At 46.2% G+C, this 13,374-nt stretch overlaps 1 protein-coding gene across 8 annotated transcripts in view; it reads left to right on the top strand.

Annotated features, from left to right (window-relative positions):
* gria1b (glutamate receptor, ionotropic, AMPA 1b) overlaps nt 1-13,374 on the top strand; it is a 44,821-nt gene that overhangs the window by 21,287 nt on the left and 10,160 nt on the right. For 5 of the 8 annotated variants that reach the window (XM_069143985.1, XM_069143984.1, XM_069143990.1 and 2 more), the window contains 11 exons: nt 740-793; nt 4,710-4,868; nt 4,933-5,100; nt 5,245-5,349; nt 7,225-7,335; nt 8,178-8,384; nt 8,577-8,797; nt 8,907-9,025; nt 9,599-9,767; nt 11,483-11,681; nt 12,327-12,574. In XM_069143985.1, the coding sequence (XP_069000086.1) occupies nt 740-793; nt 4,710-4,868; nt 4,933-5,100; nt 5,245-5,349; nt 7,225-7,335; nt 8,178-8,384; nt 8,577-8,797; nt 8,907-9,025; nt 9,599-9,767; nt 11,483-11,681; nt 12,327-12,574 (1,760 nt within the window). Of the gene's footprint in view, nt 1-739; nt 794-4,709; nt 4,869-4,932; nt 5,101-5,244; nt 5,350-7,224; nt 7,336-8,177; nt 8,385-8,576; nt 8,798-8,901; nt 9,026-9,598; nt 9,768-11,482; nt 11,682-12,326; nt 12,575-13,374 lie in introns of all 8 variants that reach the window. The other 3 variants (XM_069143989.1, XM_069143987.1, XM_069143986.1) reach the window with 2 other exon arrangements.

Raw genomic sequence — 13,374 nt, 5'->3', positions numbered from 1 at the left:
AGCGGGAGAGGGAGCCAACACATGCTTCCTCCTCTTCATCTCCTCCTCTTCCTCTTCCTGTCAGTCAACTCATGAATGCAAGGCGACTTTCTCTCACTGATGATGAAGATGACCAATTAATTCCTCAAAGAGGAACTGAGCCTTCAATTAACAGCTGTTAGGGAGGAACACACACACACACACACACACACAGACACACACACACACACACACACACACACACACAGACACACACACACACACACACACACACACACACACACACACAGACACACTCACACACTCTCTCTCACACACACACACAGACACAAATACACACACTCACACTCTCTCACACACACACACACAGACACACACACACAGACACACACAGACACACAGACACACACACACACACACACACACACACACAGACACACAGACACACACACATACACACACACACAGACACACACACACACACACACACACACACAGACACAGACACACACAGACACACAAACACACACACACAGACACACACACACAGACACACACACATACACACACACACAGACACACACACACACACAGACACAGACACACACAGACACACAAACACACACACACAGACACACACACACAGACACAGACACACACAGACACACACACACACACACACACACACACACACACACACACACACACAGACAAACAGCTGAGTGTGTCACTCCTTTTCATTGTCTCGTCTCCTCCTCAGATGGCTGCTCAGAGGAGGAACTTGAAGAACTACCACTACATCCTGACCAACCTGGTGAGGTCATCATCTTCATCTTTATCTTCATCACTAAGACTGATTCCATGAATTCTTCATCACCAACATGTCATTATTTTATATTGAACTGGATCAGGACCAGAGAAACATCACATTTACATCACATTACATTTACATTACATTTCATTACATTACATTTCATTACTTTACATTTCATTACATTACTTTACATTTCATTACATTACTTTACATTTCATTACATCACATTACATTACATCACATTACATTACATTTCATTACATTACTTTACATTTCATTTCATTTCATTACATTACATTTCATTACTTTACATTTCATTACATTACTTTGCATTTCATTTCATTACATTTCATTACTTTACATTTCATTACATCACATTACATTACATCACATTACATTACATTTCATTACATTACATTTCATTACATTACATTTCATTACATTACATCACATTACATTACATTTCATTACATTACATCACATTACTTTACATTTCATTACATTACATCTCATTACATTACATTTCATTACTTTACATTTCATTACATTACATCTCATTACATTACATCACATTACATTACATTTCATTACATTTCATTACATTACATTACATTACATTTCATTTATCTGACTCTTTTATCCAAAGCGACTTACAATAAGTTCATTTCAACCATGAGGGTACAAAACCAGAACAACAAGAATCAAGAAAATACAATTATCTTCCAGAAAGGCAAACTACAAAGTTCTATCAGTAAGTTCTATTTTAAGATACTAAAGTTCTACTGTTCAAGGTAAAGGAGGAGGAGGAAGAGGAGGAGGAGGAGGAGGAGGAGAAGGAGGAGGAGTAGTGTGAGTGAATCTAGGAGGTTAAAGACCAGTCGAGCTGCTGCATTCTGGATGAGCTGCAGAGGTCAGATGGTACTAACAGGTAGACCTGCCAGGAGGGAGTTACAGTAGTCTTGACGTGAGATGACCAGAACCTGGACCAGAACCTGGATCAGAACTTGGACCAGAACCTGGATCAGAACCTGGACCAGAACCTGGATCAGAACTTGGACCAGAACCTGCACCTCCTTCTGAGTGAGAAGAGGACGTATTCTCCTGATGTTGGTCAGCATGTATCTACAGGAACGTGTTGTTGCAGTGATGTTGGCAGTAAGAGAGAGTTGACTGTGGAGTGTCTCCGAGGTTCTTATCAGTCAGGGTCGGGATAACAGAGTTGTTGAAGGTAGTAGTCAGGTCGAGGGTGGGAGAGTCTTTCTCTGGAAGGAAGAGCAGTTTGGTCTTGTGGAGGTTGATTTCCAGGTGGTGTGAGGACATCCACTGAGAGATGTCAGTCAGACAGGCAGAGATTCATGCTGCTACCTGTGTTTCAGATCTGGAAAAGAGAGGATCAGTTGGGTGTCATCAGCATAGCTGTGGTAGGAAAAGACATGCGAGTGAAGGACAGAGCCGAGAGAGTCGATGTACAGAGAGAAGAGGAGGGGACCCGGGACGGAGCCTTGAGGGACACCAGTAGTGAGAGGACAAGGTTCAGACACAGATCCTCTCCAAGTTACCCGGTAAGTGAAGTCGTTGAGGTAGGATGAGAACAGGGAGAGAGCAGAGCCTGAGACACCGAGGTCCTGAAGGAGGAAAGAAGGATCTGGTGGTTCACTGTGTCCAATGCAGCAGAAGGTCCAGAAGGATCAGGACAGAGGACAGAGAGGCTGCTCTAGCAGTGTGAAGCTGCTCAGAGACAGAAGGAGGACCGTCTCTGTTGAGTGGTCTGTTGAAACCAGACTGGTGGTCAAGAAGGTTATTATGGTGGAGATAGGAGGAGAGTTGGTTGAAGATAGCTCGCTCCAGAGTTTTAGAAAGAAAGGGAAGAAGAGAGACGGTCTGTAGTTGTTTACTTCAGACGGGTTGAGGGGGGGTTTCTTCAGGAGAAGGTTCACTCTCTCCTTCAGAGAGTTCAGGAAACAGACCGTTGACAGAGAAGAGTTGATGAGATGGAGAGAAAAGGAAGAAGGTCTGGAGCAATAGACTGGAGAATGTGAGATGGGATGGGGAGGGGGGGGGTGGAGGTTACCAAGGTAACAACTTGATTGGGAGACGGGGGGGTGAAAGAGGAAAGTGAAAGGGATGAAGATGAAGATGATGGACATGTAGTTACAGAAAATGGATTATAAAATGAGGAGCGTATGTCATCTATCTTTTTAGTAAAGTAGTTGACAAAGTGGCTTGATGGAAGGATGGAGGGAGGAGGGGGGGGAGGTTGGAGAAGATGGAGAAGATGAAGATGAAGAAGATGGAGAAGATGGAGAAGATGAAGATGAAGAAGATGGAGAAGATGAAGAAGATGAAGAAGATGAAGATGAAGAAGATGGAGAAGATGAAGAAGATGAAGATGAAGAAGATGAAGATGGAGAAGATGGAGAAGATGGAGAAGATGGAGAATAGCTTTTTGGGATTAGAAAATGAGGATTGAATTCTGGTTAGGTAGAAGGAGCTTTTGGCTACAGAGATAGAGGAGGAGAGAGAGGAGAGAGAGAGGAGGGAGAGAGGAGGGAGAGAGGAGGAGGGCAGAGAGGAGAGAGGAGGAGGGAGAGAGGAGGGAGAGAGGGAGTGGATGTTGTGATGGACAGGTCCAGAGTCTGTTGATGTGGTCAGGTTGTCAGTTTGAGAGAGTCAGAGATAAAGAAGTGGTCGGAGACATGAAGTGGAGTTACAGTGAGGTTAGATGTGGAGCAGTTTCTGGTGAAATATAGTCCAGGTGGTTCCAACCTTTGTGAGGAGGAGGAGAAGGACTGAGGGAGACAGCAAAGGAAGACAGGAAGAGCACAAGGTCAGATGACTTCTCAGTCTGGATCTCCCAAAGGACCTGGAGGACGGTAGAGGACAACAATGTTTAATTGTACCAGATGAGTAACTGTCACAGCATGAAACTCAAGAGACAGTGAGGTAGGAAGTGGAAGTGGGTAAAGAGAAAACCTCCATTTAGGGAGCTGAGTAGACCTGTACTCCCCCTCCCCTCCTCCCCCTACCAGAGGGTCTGGGGGTGTGGCTGAAGGAGAAGACAGAGGAGAGAGCAGCAGGGTGGATGTTGTCCGGTGTGATCCAGGTCTCAGTGAGACCAAGGAAGTCCAGAGATGAAGTCTGTCCTGCAGCTGACTCCTCAGTCTTTATCCTCTGAGTCTTCGGAGACTCCAACGAAAGACTCCTTTGTCTTTATCCTCTGAGTCTTCATACAACGAGTCTTCGCTGACACTTCAAACACTTCCTGGTTTTATAACAGGGTTGTCTACAGCTGGTCAGACCACACCTCCTGTTCGTTAGACCACACCTCCTGCTTGTTAGACCACACCTCCTGTCCGTTAGACCACACCTCCTGCTCGTTAGACCACACCTCCTGCTCGTTAGACCACACCTCCTGCTCGTTAGACCTCCCGTCACCAGGTGTTACAAATATGCAGCGATAGAAACTCACCACTGATTACTAAACAAATAAAACTTTCACACAGTCTCTAGATTTTGTCCAAACTTGTCTCAGAGAGTCTTTTTACCTCAAACGGTAGAATGTAAAATAGAACTTAGTCCTTAATAGAATTGAAATAAAGACCATCAGTTTAACTATAAACTTGTTCTCTTTGACTCTCAGTTACTTGAGTGAAAACAAGAATCCAATCACAAACAATTCCAGCTACCAAAAACCATCCAAGCTTCAGTAGTCTAGATATCCTAAAACAGTATATGTAATAATAAACTTTAGCAGAGAAGAGTATTTAAAGATTGAACTTTACTTTAGTTCAAGTGATCCAGATGGATGTAGTCCTCCAAAAGTCAAAACTACACACTGAGACTCTGTGTGTGTGTGTGTGTGTGTGTGTGTGTGTGTGTGTGTGTGTGTGTGTGTGTGTGTGTGTGTGTCTGTCAGGGCTTCATGGACCTGAACGTCACAGAGTTCCAGAACCTCGGTCCGAACGTGACGGGCTTCCAGCTGGTGAACCGGTCCGACCCGACAGTGGAGAAGATCGACCAGGACTGGATGGACTTCGACAGCAAGGACCTGAAACTGACCCGCAGGAGGCTCCGGGTACACACACACACACACACACACACACACACACTCACACTCTGTCTCTAACCTCCTCTCTCAGTACACAGGAGCTCTGACCTACGACGGCGTCAGCGTCATGGCGACGGCCTTCCACAACCTGCGGCGGCAGCGGATCGACATCTCTCGCCGTGGCAACGCTGGGGAGTGTCTGGCCAATCCGCCGGCTCCGTGGGGGCAGGGCATCGACATCCAGAGAGCCCTGCAGCAGGTACACACACACACAGTAACACACACACAGTAACACACACAGTATTGACATTCGCTAAGTCTCTCTCTCGCTCTCTTGCTGTCTCTCTCTCTGTCTGTCTCTCTGTGTCTCTCTCTGTCTCTCTCTCTCTGTCTGTGTCTCCAGGTGCGTCTCCAGGGACTGACAGGACATGTCCAGTTTGATGAGCGTGGTCATCGCACTAACTTCACGCTGACAGTGATGGAGCTGAGCCTCACCGGGCCGAGGAAGGTGCAGCTGTTCTTCTGTTAAATTCTCAGATTTTTAAATGGAGTCTGGTGCAGAGTCTGCAGAGTCGGCAGGTTTTCTCAGTAATTACGTCCCTGCTGTCCGATTAAAGGTGTGATAATCGATGAAATCAGCGTTTTTTTTGCAGTAAAATCTACCGACTCGCAGCTTCCTGTTGAACAGAAAGACATTTCTGTGAGTTCTGCTGGCACTGTTCTTTAGAGGACATCTCTCAGTCCTGTCTTCAGGGGACATTTAAAGTTAAAGGACATCCTCCTTCAGGTACAGTGTGTGGTTCCCACACAGACTTTCTGCCGGTTAGGGTTAGGGTTAGGTTAGGTTAGGTTAGGTTAGATTAGGTTAGGTTAGGTTAGGTTAGGTTAGGTTAGGTTAGGTTGAGTTAGGTTAGGTTAGGTTAGGTTAGGTTAGGTTAGGTTAGGTTAGGTTAGGTTAGGTTAGGTTAGGTTCAATTCAATTTTATTTATATAGCGCCAAATCACAACACAGGTTATTTCATGGCACTTAACACATTAAAGTCTTTACAGCAGAACTTTACAATATTATACAGAGAAACACAACAATTCAACAATTCAACAATTCCCACATAAGCTAGGAGGGAAAAAACTCCTCTTCAAGGGAGAAAAACCTCCAACAGAGGGAAGAAAAACTCCCTTTAACAGGAAGAAACCTCCAACAGAACCAGGATCAGAGGGGGGCGGAGCATCTGTTAACAGAACCAGGATCAGAGGGGGGCGGAGCATCTGTTAACAGAACCAGGCTCAGAGGTGGGCGGAGCATCTGTTAACAGAACCAGGCTCAGAGGGAGGCGGAGTATCTGTTAACAGAACCAGGATCAGAGGTGGAGAACATCTGTTAACAGAACCAGGCTCAGAGGTGGGCGGAGTATCTGCCTCGACCGGTTGAGGTGAGAGGAGAGCAGAGAGAGAAAAGGACAGCATAGAGATAGAAGAGAAGAACTGTTGGTGGAGACGACAATCACAGAGCAGAGACATGCAGCTCCATGACGGGACATCTGGAAAAGAAAGAACAGAAACTACACGAGTGAAGGAACTGAATGGAAACAACAGATAATAAGAAGAAACTATGGGAGAGAAGAAGATGGTGAGGTATGAGTCAGTTAAAGAGTAGGAGGAAAGAAAAGAAGCTCAGCATGTAACGAGGTCCTCCAGCAGCCTCGGCCTATAACAGCATAACTAAGGGTTGGTTCAGGTCTACCTGAGCCAGCCCTAACTATAGGTTTTATCAAGAAGGAACGTTTTGAGTCTAATCTTAAAGCTAGAGAGGGTTTCTGCCACTCCAACACAAACTGGGAGCTGGTTCCACAGGGGAGGAGCCTGAAAACTGAAGCTCCGCCTCCCATTCTACTTCTGAAAACTCTAAGAACCACAAGTAGACCAGCGTACTGAGAGAGAAGTGCTCTGCTAGGATTATATGGTTCTATAAGATCTCTAAGATATGATGGAGCCTGGTCATGTAGAGCTTTGTAAGTCATCAAGAGAATTTTAAATTCTATTCTTGATTTCACAGGAAGCCAGTGAAGAGAAGATAAAACTGGAGAAATATGATCTCTCTTGTTAAATCCCGTCAGTACTCTTGCTGCAGCATTTTGGATCAGCTGCAGGTTTTTAATGAGTAATTTGGACATCCTTGGGTTAGGGTTAGGGGAAGGGGAAGGTGAGGGTTAGGGTTGGGTTAAGGTTGGGTTATGGTTGGGTTAGGGTTAGGGTTGTGTTAGGGTTGTGTTAAGGTTGGTTAAGATTGGTTAAGGTTGGGTTAAGGTTGGGTTAGGGTTGGTTAAGGTTGGGTTAGGGTTGGGTTATTAAAATATTTTAATAAAACGGTTCCTCTGCGTTTCAGATCGGCTACTGGAACGAGAAGAGAGGCTACGTGAACACGGCCGTGTACCGACCCGTCGTCGAGGACTTCGCAGGTCTGCAGAATAGAACCTATGTGGTCACTACCATCCTGGTGAGACTCCTCTTCAACTCCATTTCCATTTCCATCTTCATCTTCATCTTCATCCCCATTTCCATTTCTATCTTCATCTTCATCATCACCTCCATCTCCATCTTCATTTCCATCTCCATCTCCAGCTCCATCTCCATCTCCACCTCCATCTCCATCTCCATCTCCATCTTCATTTCCATCTCCATCTCCACCTTCATCTCCATCTCCATCTCCATCTTCATTTCCATCTCCATCTTTATCTCCACCTTTATCTCCAGTCCAGTTCTCCACCTCCTCCCTGCCGCTCTTTTTCTGTGTTTAGGGTGGACATGTGACATCACTGAGTTTGTGACAACACAAACTTACAGGAAGTCCAAACAGCTCAATGGTTGATAACAAGCAGTGTTTCTGTGGGCGGAGACTTCCGACTCTTCTACAGCGTTTACAGCAGCTGGAGCTGATTTAGGATCTGAAAAGAAGTTTATACATCACTGGACCTTTAATTTATCCTCATGGTTTGTTGATCCACAATGGGAACCTTTGACGTCTGTGTCCTTCTGTCTCCATTTGTCTCCGTCTGTCTCCGTCTGTCTCCGTATGGCTCCGTGTGTCTCCATCTGTCTCCATGTTGTCTCCATGTGTCTCCGTGTTTTTCCATCTGTCTCCGTGTGTCTCCGTGTGTCTCCGTCTGTCTCCGTATGTCTCCATCTGCCTCCATGTTGTCTCCATGTGTCTCCGTGTTTCTCTGTCTGTCTCCGCGTGTCTCCATGTTGTCTCCATGTTGTCTCCATGTGTCTCCGTGTGTCTCTGTCTGTTTCCATGTGTCTCCATGTGTCTCCATCTGTCTCCGTCCGTCCTCACAGGAAGCTCCATACATGATGCTGAAGAAGAACCACGAGCAGCTGGTGGGGAACGACCGGTATGAAGGTTACTGCGCCGAACTCGCCTCTGAAATCGCCAAACATGTCGGCTTCTCGTACCGACTGGAGCTGGTTGGCGACGGGAAGTACGGCTCCCGCGACGCCGAGACCAAGATGTGGAACGGCATGGTGGGAGAGCTAGTGTACGGGGTGAGTGGAACGAGGAGGTTCTGATGGTCCACTTTAAAGATTCTCTGCAGAACTCTGGGAACTACACATTTTACAGTTTAAAGAACTCGAGTCCGGGTTAAGGAACATTTTATTTTGAAAATCAGCTGTAACTTCTGAAAACAGGGGTACAGGCAGGTGAGTAGCTGTCTCTCATGTCTCCTCCCCTTGCAGAAGGCCGACGTGGCCGTCGCGCCGCTCACCATCACTCTGGTGCGAGAGCAGATGATCGACTTCACCAAACCCTTCATGTCTCTGGGAATCTCCATCATGATCAAAAAACCCACCAAGTCCAAACCCGGCGTGTTCTCCTTCCTCGACCCGCTGGCCTACGAGATCTGGATGTGCATCGTGTTCGCCTACATCGGAGTCAGCGTGGTGCTCTTCCTGGTGAGGTCACCGCACTCAGACAAACACTTCTGTCCTCGGAGAGCAGGACAGGAAGTACTTTTATTATTGAAACTCACAGTGAGACAGGAAGTACTTTTACTATTTCCAGGTGAGTCGCTTCAGTCCGTACGAGTGGCAGGGCGACGAGTCTGACGATGAAGATGAAGCTGTTCCCTCGTCTTCCTCTCGACGAGCTCTGCCGGCTTCATCCTCAGATCTCGCTCACTCTCTAGGTAACTCATCACCATTATCACCATCATCACCATCATCATCGTCATCATCACTAACTTCATCACCATTATCACCACCATCATCATCACCACCATCATCATCACCATCATCACCATCTTCATCATCACCACCATCATCATCAACACTATCATCACCACCATCTTCATCACCATCTTCATCACCATCATCACCACTATCATCACCACCATCTTCATCACCATCATCATCATCACCACCATCATCACCACCATCACCACTATCATCACCACCATCTTCATCACCATCTTCATCACCATCATCACCACTATCATCACCACCATCTTCATCACCATCATCATCATCACCACCATCATCACCACCATCACCACTATCATCATCATCATCATCATCACCACCATCATCATCATCATCACCATCACCACCACCATCTTCATCACCACCATCTTCATCACCACCATCATCATCATCATCATCACCATCATCACCAGGCCTGACACATCATGTTTGTGTTAATGTTTTTTCTTGTTCATGTTGTTCTTTTCTTGTTTATGTTTTTTTTTCCTTTCTGTAAACAGGACCTATAACCGTTGTGTTCTTTGCTCGGTCAGGGTTCTCCCCGGCTCAGAACCAGAACCAGCAGAAGGAAAAGGAGAGTCCAGAACACACCAACGACTTTGGGATCTTTAACTCTCTGTGGTTTTCTCTGGGAGCCTTCATGCAGCAGGGCTGTGACATCTCACCCAGGTAGGACACCTGACGGTAAACATGTAAACATGTTCTGGTTCATCACAGATGAAAACAGGAAGTAGATTCTATGTAGATATTCTTTAATCATAATTTAGTAACATTGTTCTTCTTTCTGTGACACGTTTAAAAGTTTAATGTCTGTTCTTAAATAAACAACATGAAGCACTGGGAGACATTTTGTTCTCATCAACACACACTTAGCTTTATGATGTGATATGGGATCTCACACACACACACACACACACACACACACACACACACACACACACACACACACACACACACACACACACACACCGCGATCCAGAATAGAAGCTGCCTGAGCGCAGCAGTAACATACAACGAACCCGGCAGCAGGTCACACACAATCATGATGTGTGTGTGTGTGTGTGTGTGTGTGTGTGTGTGTGTGTGTGTGTGTGTGTGTGTGTGTGTGTGTGTGTTCTTCTCTACTTGTGAGGACATTGTAGTTTCAACATGTAAACTCTGCAAGAACCTGATCAGAGTGTGTTTCACTGTTTTAACGTGATTGTGAGGACATTTCCAGCTTCCCCACCAGACAAGTTCTGGTTCTGGATCCAGTTCTGGTTCTGGATCCAGTTTGATCCAGTTGGTACCGGAACCGTTGTGTTGCCTCCAGAACCTTGAAGCTGTTTTTCAGGATGTTATTGTTTTTTGTTGTAAATATTTACTTCCAGTACCAGTTTGTAAATGTTTTATTCTCCTTCCACTGTTTTTCTTTTTTAAATAAGACACGCCCACTGATGACATCACAGGTCCTGCTGTTCTGTGGTTTTAAACGACCGCTTCATATTCAGGTTCTGGACCCAGTCAGAACCGAGTCTGTGTTTCTGTGAGATACATCCCGTTAGCATGTAGCATCACGGAGGGTCACCTTCAGCCTGCAGGTGGAGAACATCAGTGTGTGACGTGCAGACAGCAGCTGAGCCGCCGCCATCACACCTGCTGCAGGAGACACGCGTGTAGCGTGTCCAACGAGCAGCGACACGTGTTGTAGCTGAAGCATGATTATTGATTATATGATCACAAAGATGTCCAAAATTACTCACAACTGAACAGGGTGGTAAGATGCTTCGATTTTCTTTATCCCAATAAACTGGACATGTCTCTGTCCTCTCCGTCCTCTCTGTCCTCTCTGTCCTCTGTGTCCTCTCTGTCCTCTCTCTGTCCTCTCTGTCCTCTCCGTCCTCTCTCTGTTCTCTCTCTGTCTTCTCTGTCCTCTCCGTCCTCTCTCTGTCCTCTCTGTCTACTCCGTCCTCTCCATCCTCTCTCTGTCCTCTCTCCATCCTCTCTGTTCCCTCCGTCCTCCCCGTCCTCTCTCTGTCCTCTCTCTGTCCTCTCTTTCCTCTCTGTCATCTGTGTCCTCTCCGTCCTCTCTCTGTTCTCTCCGTCCTCTCTTTCCTCTCTGTCCTCTCCATCCTCTCTCTGTTCTCTCTCCATCCTCTCCATCCTCTCTCTGTCCTCTCTGTCTACCCCATCCTCTCTGTCCTCTCTCTGTTCTCTCTCTGTCTTCTCCGTCCGCTCCATTCTCTCTCTGTCCTCTCTGTCTACTCCGTCCTCTCTGTCCTCTCTCTGTCCTCTCTCCATCCTCTCTGTCTACTCTGTCCTCTCTCTGTCCTCTCTCTGTCCTCTCTGTCCTCTCTCTGTCCTCTCCGTCCTCTCTGTCCTGTCTGTCATCTCCGTCCCCGTAGGTCTCTGTCAGGGCGAATTGTGGGCGGAGTCTGGTGGTTCTTCACCCTCATCATCATCTCGTCCTACACAGCCAACCTGGCAGCCTTCCTCACCGTGGAGAGGATGGTGTCGCCCATCGAGGGCGCCGAGGACCTGGCGAAGCAGACGGAGATCGCCTACGGGACGCTGGACGGAGGCTCCACCAAGGAGTTCTTCAGGGTGAGGATGCACTTTGTAACATCTCTTCCTGACGTCATTGTAAAACTCTCTTCTTATTCTGGAGAAGACGTCACATCTGTGAGAGCAGCTTCTTCTAAACTGCAGTAATAATAATAATTAGTTAGTTAATAATTAGTTAGTTAGAGTGTAATACACCCGTCAGGCCTCCAGAGGGCGCCGAGCCAGATTCACGTTTTACTTTGTCTGGGTGTTAACAGGAAGGTGGTTAGGTTCAGGAAAACATCCTGTTCAAGTTCAAATAAGTCATCTTATGTACGTAATGTTATGTCACGCAAGCTACGTAACGTCTTGTAACTTTCGTTAAAATAAATCCACGTTGACTTTTGCTCACTCACAGATTTGAACTCCCGTTATTCAAGTCACATGACCTCCTTGTTTAACTTCATTCATACATGTGTTTACTTTTGACGCGTAAACAAGTCAAAACGTGACACTGACACGGTGTCCTCTAGGGGACTGACGGGGGTATTACACCTCCTGGAGAGTTAGCTCCACCTCCTGGAAAGTTAGCTCCACCTCCTGGAGAGTTAGCCCCGCCTCCTGCATAGTTAACTCCACCTCCTGGAGAATTATAGCTCAATCAGCTGGTGAAGGTAAACAACGTGTTGTTTTGTCCTCCGTCAGCGGTCAAAGATCGCAGTGTTTGAGAAGATGTGGTCCTACATGAAGAGCACGGACCCGTCGGTGTTCGTCAAGAACACCAATGAGGGCGTGATTCGAGTGAGGAAGTCGAAGGGGAAGTATGCGTACCTGCTTGAGTCGTCCATGAACGAGTACATCGAGCAGCGGAAGCCGTGTGACACCATGAAAGTGGGCGGGAACCTGGACTCTAAAGGCTACGGCGTGGCCACGCCCAAAGGATCTCCGCTCAGGTACCTGTGAATGTCCAGCAGGGGGGGGGTCGGTGTCCATGTAGTCCTGGTGGTGTGTTTCTGTGGCAGTGAGTGAGAACATTGACATTATTATAATTATTGATCTGATAGTGCTGATCAGGTGTGAGCTTTCTGTAAAGAAAAGCTGAATAAAAATGTTCATGTTTCTGTGATGAAACTTTAAACAGACAGAAGTTAGTTTTCAGTTCAACAACAGCACACCTTGAAGTGTAGAAATGTGACGTGTTCATTCCTCTTTAATATAATACAATAAAATTATAATATAATAATAATTATAATAAATATTATTATGAATGACTGTTAATAACAAGCTAAAAAATAGACGTAAAGTCGTAACACTTTGTTAGCTTCATTCAAATGTAAACTGATGGAGGAGTCTCAGGTCTGTCTGTCTGTCTGCCTGTCTGCCTGTCTGCCTGTCTGTCTGCCTGTCTGTTAAACTGTCTGTCTGTCTGTCTGTCTGTCTGTCTGTCTGTCTGTCTGTCTGTCTGTCTGTCTGCCTGTCTGCCTGTCTGTCTGCCTGTCTGTTAAACTGTCTGTCTGTCTGTCTGTGGGTCTGTCTAACTGTCTGTCTGTCTTGTCTCCCTCTCTTGTCTTTATGTCTGTCTGTCGTCCTCTGTTGTCCGCGTCTCTGTCTCTACAATCAAAGTATTGATAATCCTGCTGACGTCCTGATCAATCAATCAGTCTGTTGCTGCTGTCAGGTAAAAATATTCATCTTTATTTTGTTTCTGATTATTTTTGGAGTCAAAGTCACAAAACAAAAATGACGTCAGTAT

The sequence above is a fragment of the Embiotoca jacksoni genome, unplaced genomic scaffold (assembly GCF_022577435.1).
Source record: "Embiotoca jacksoni isolate LCO1_2020_lvr unplaced genomic scaffold, fEmbJac1.0.p SCAF_118, whole genome shotgun sequence".
NCBI classification, from domain to species: domain Eukaryota; kingdom Metazoa; phylum Chordata; class Actinopteri; family Embiotocidae; genus Embiotoca; species Embiotoca jacksoni.
This window is presented reverse-complemented; position numbering and strand designations above follow the sequence as displayed.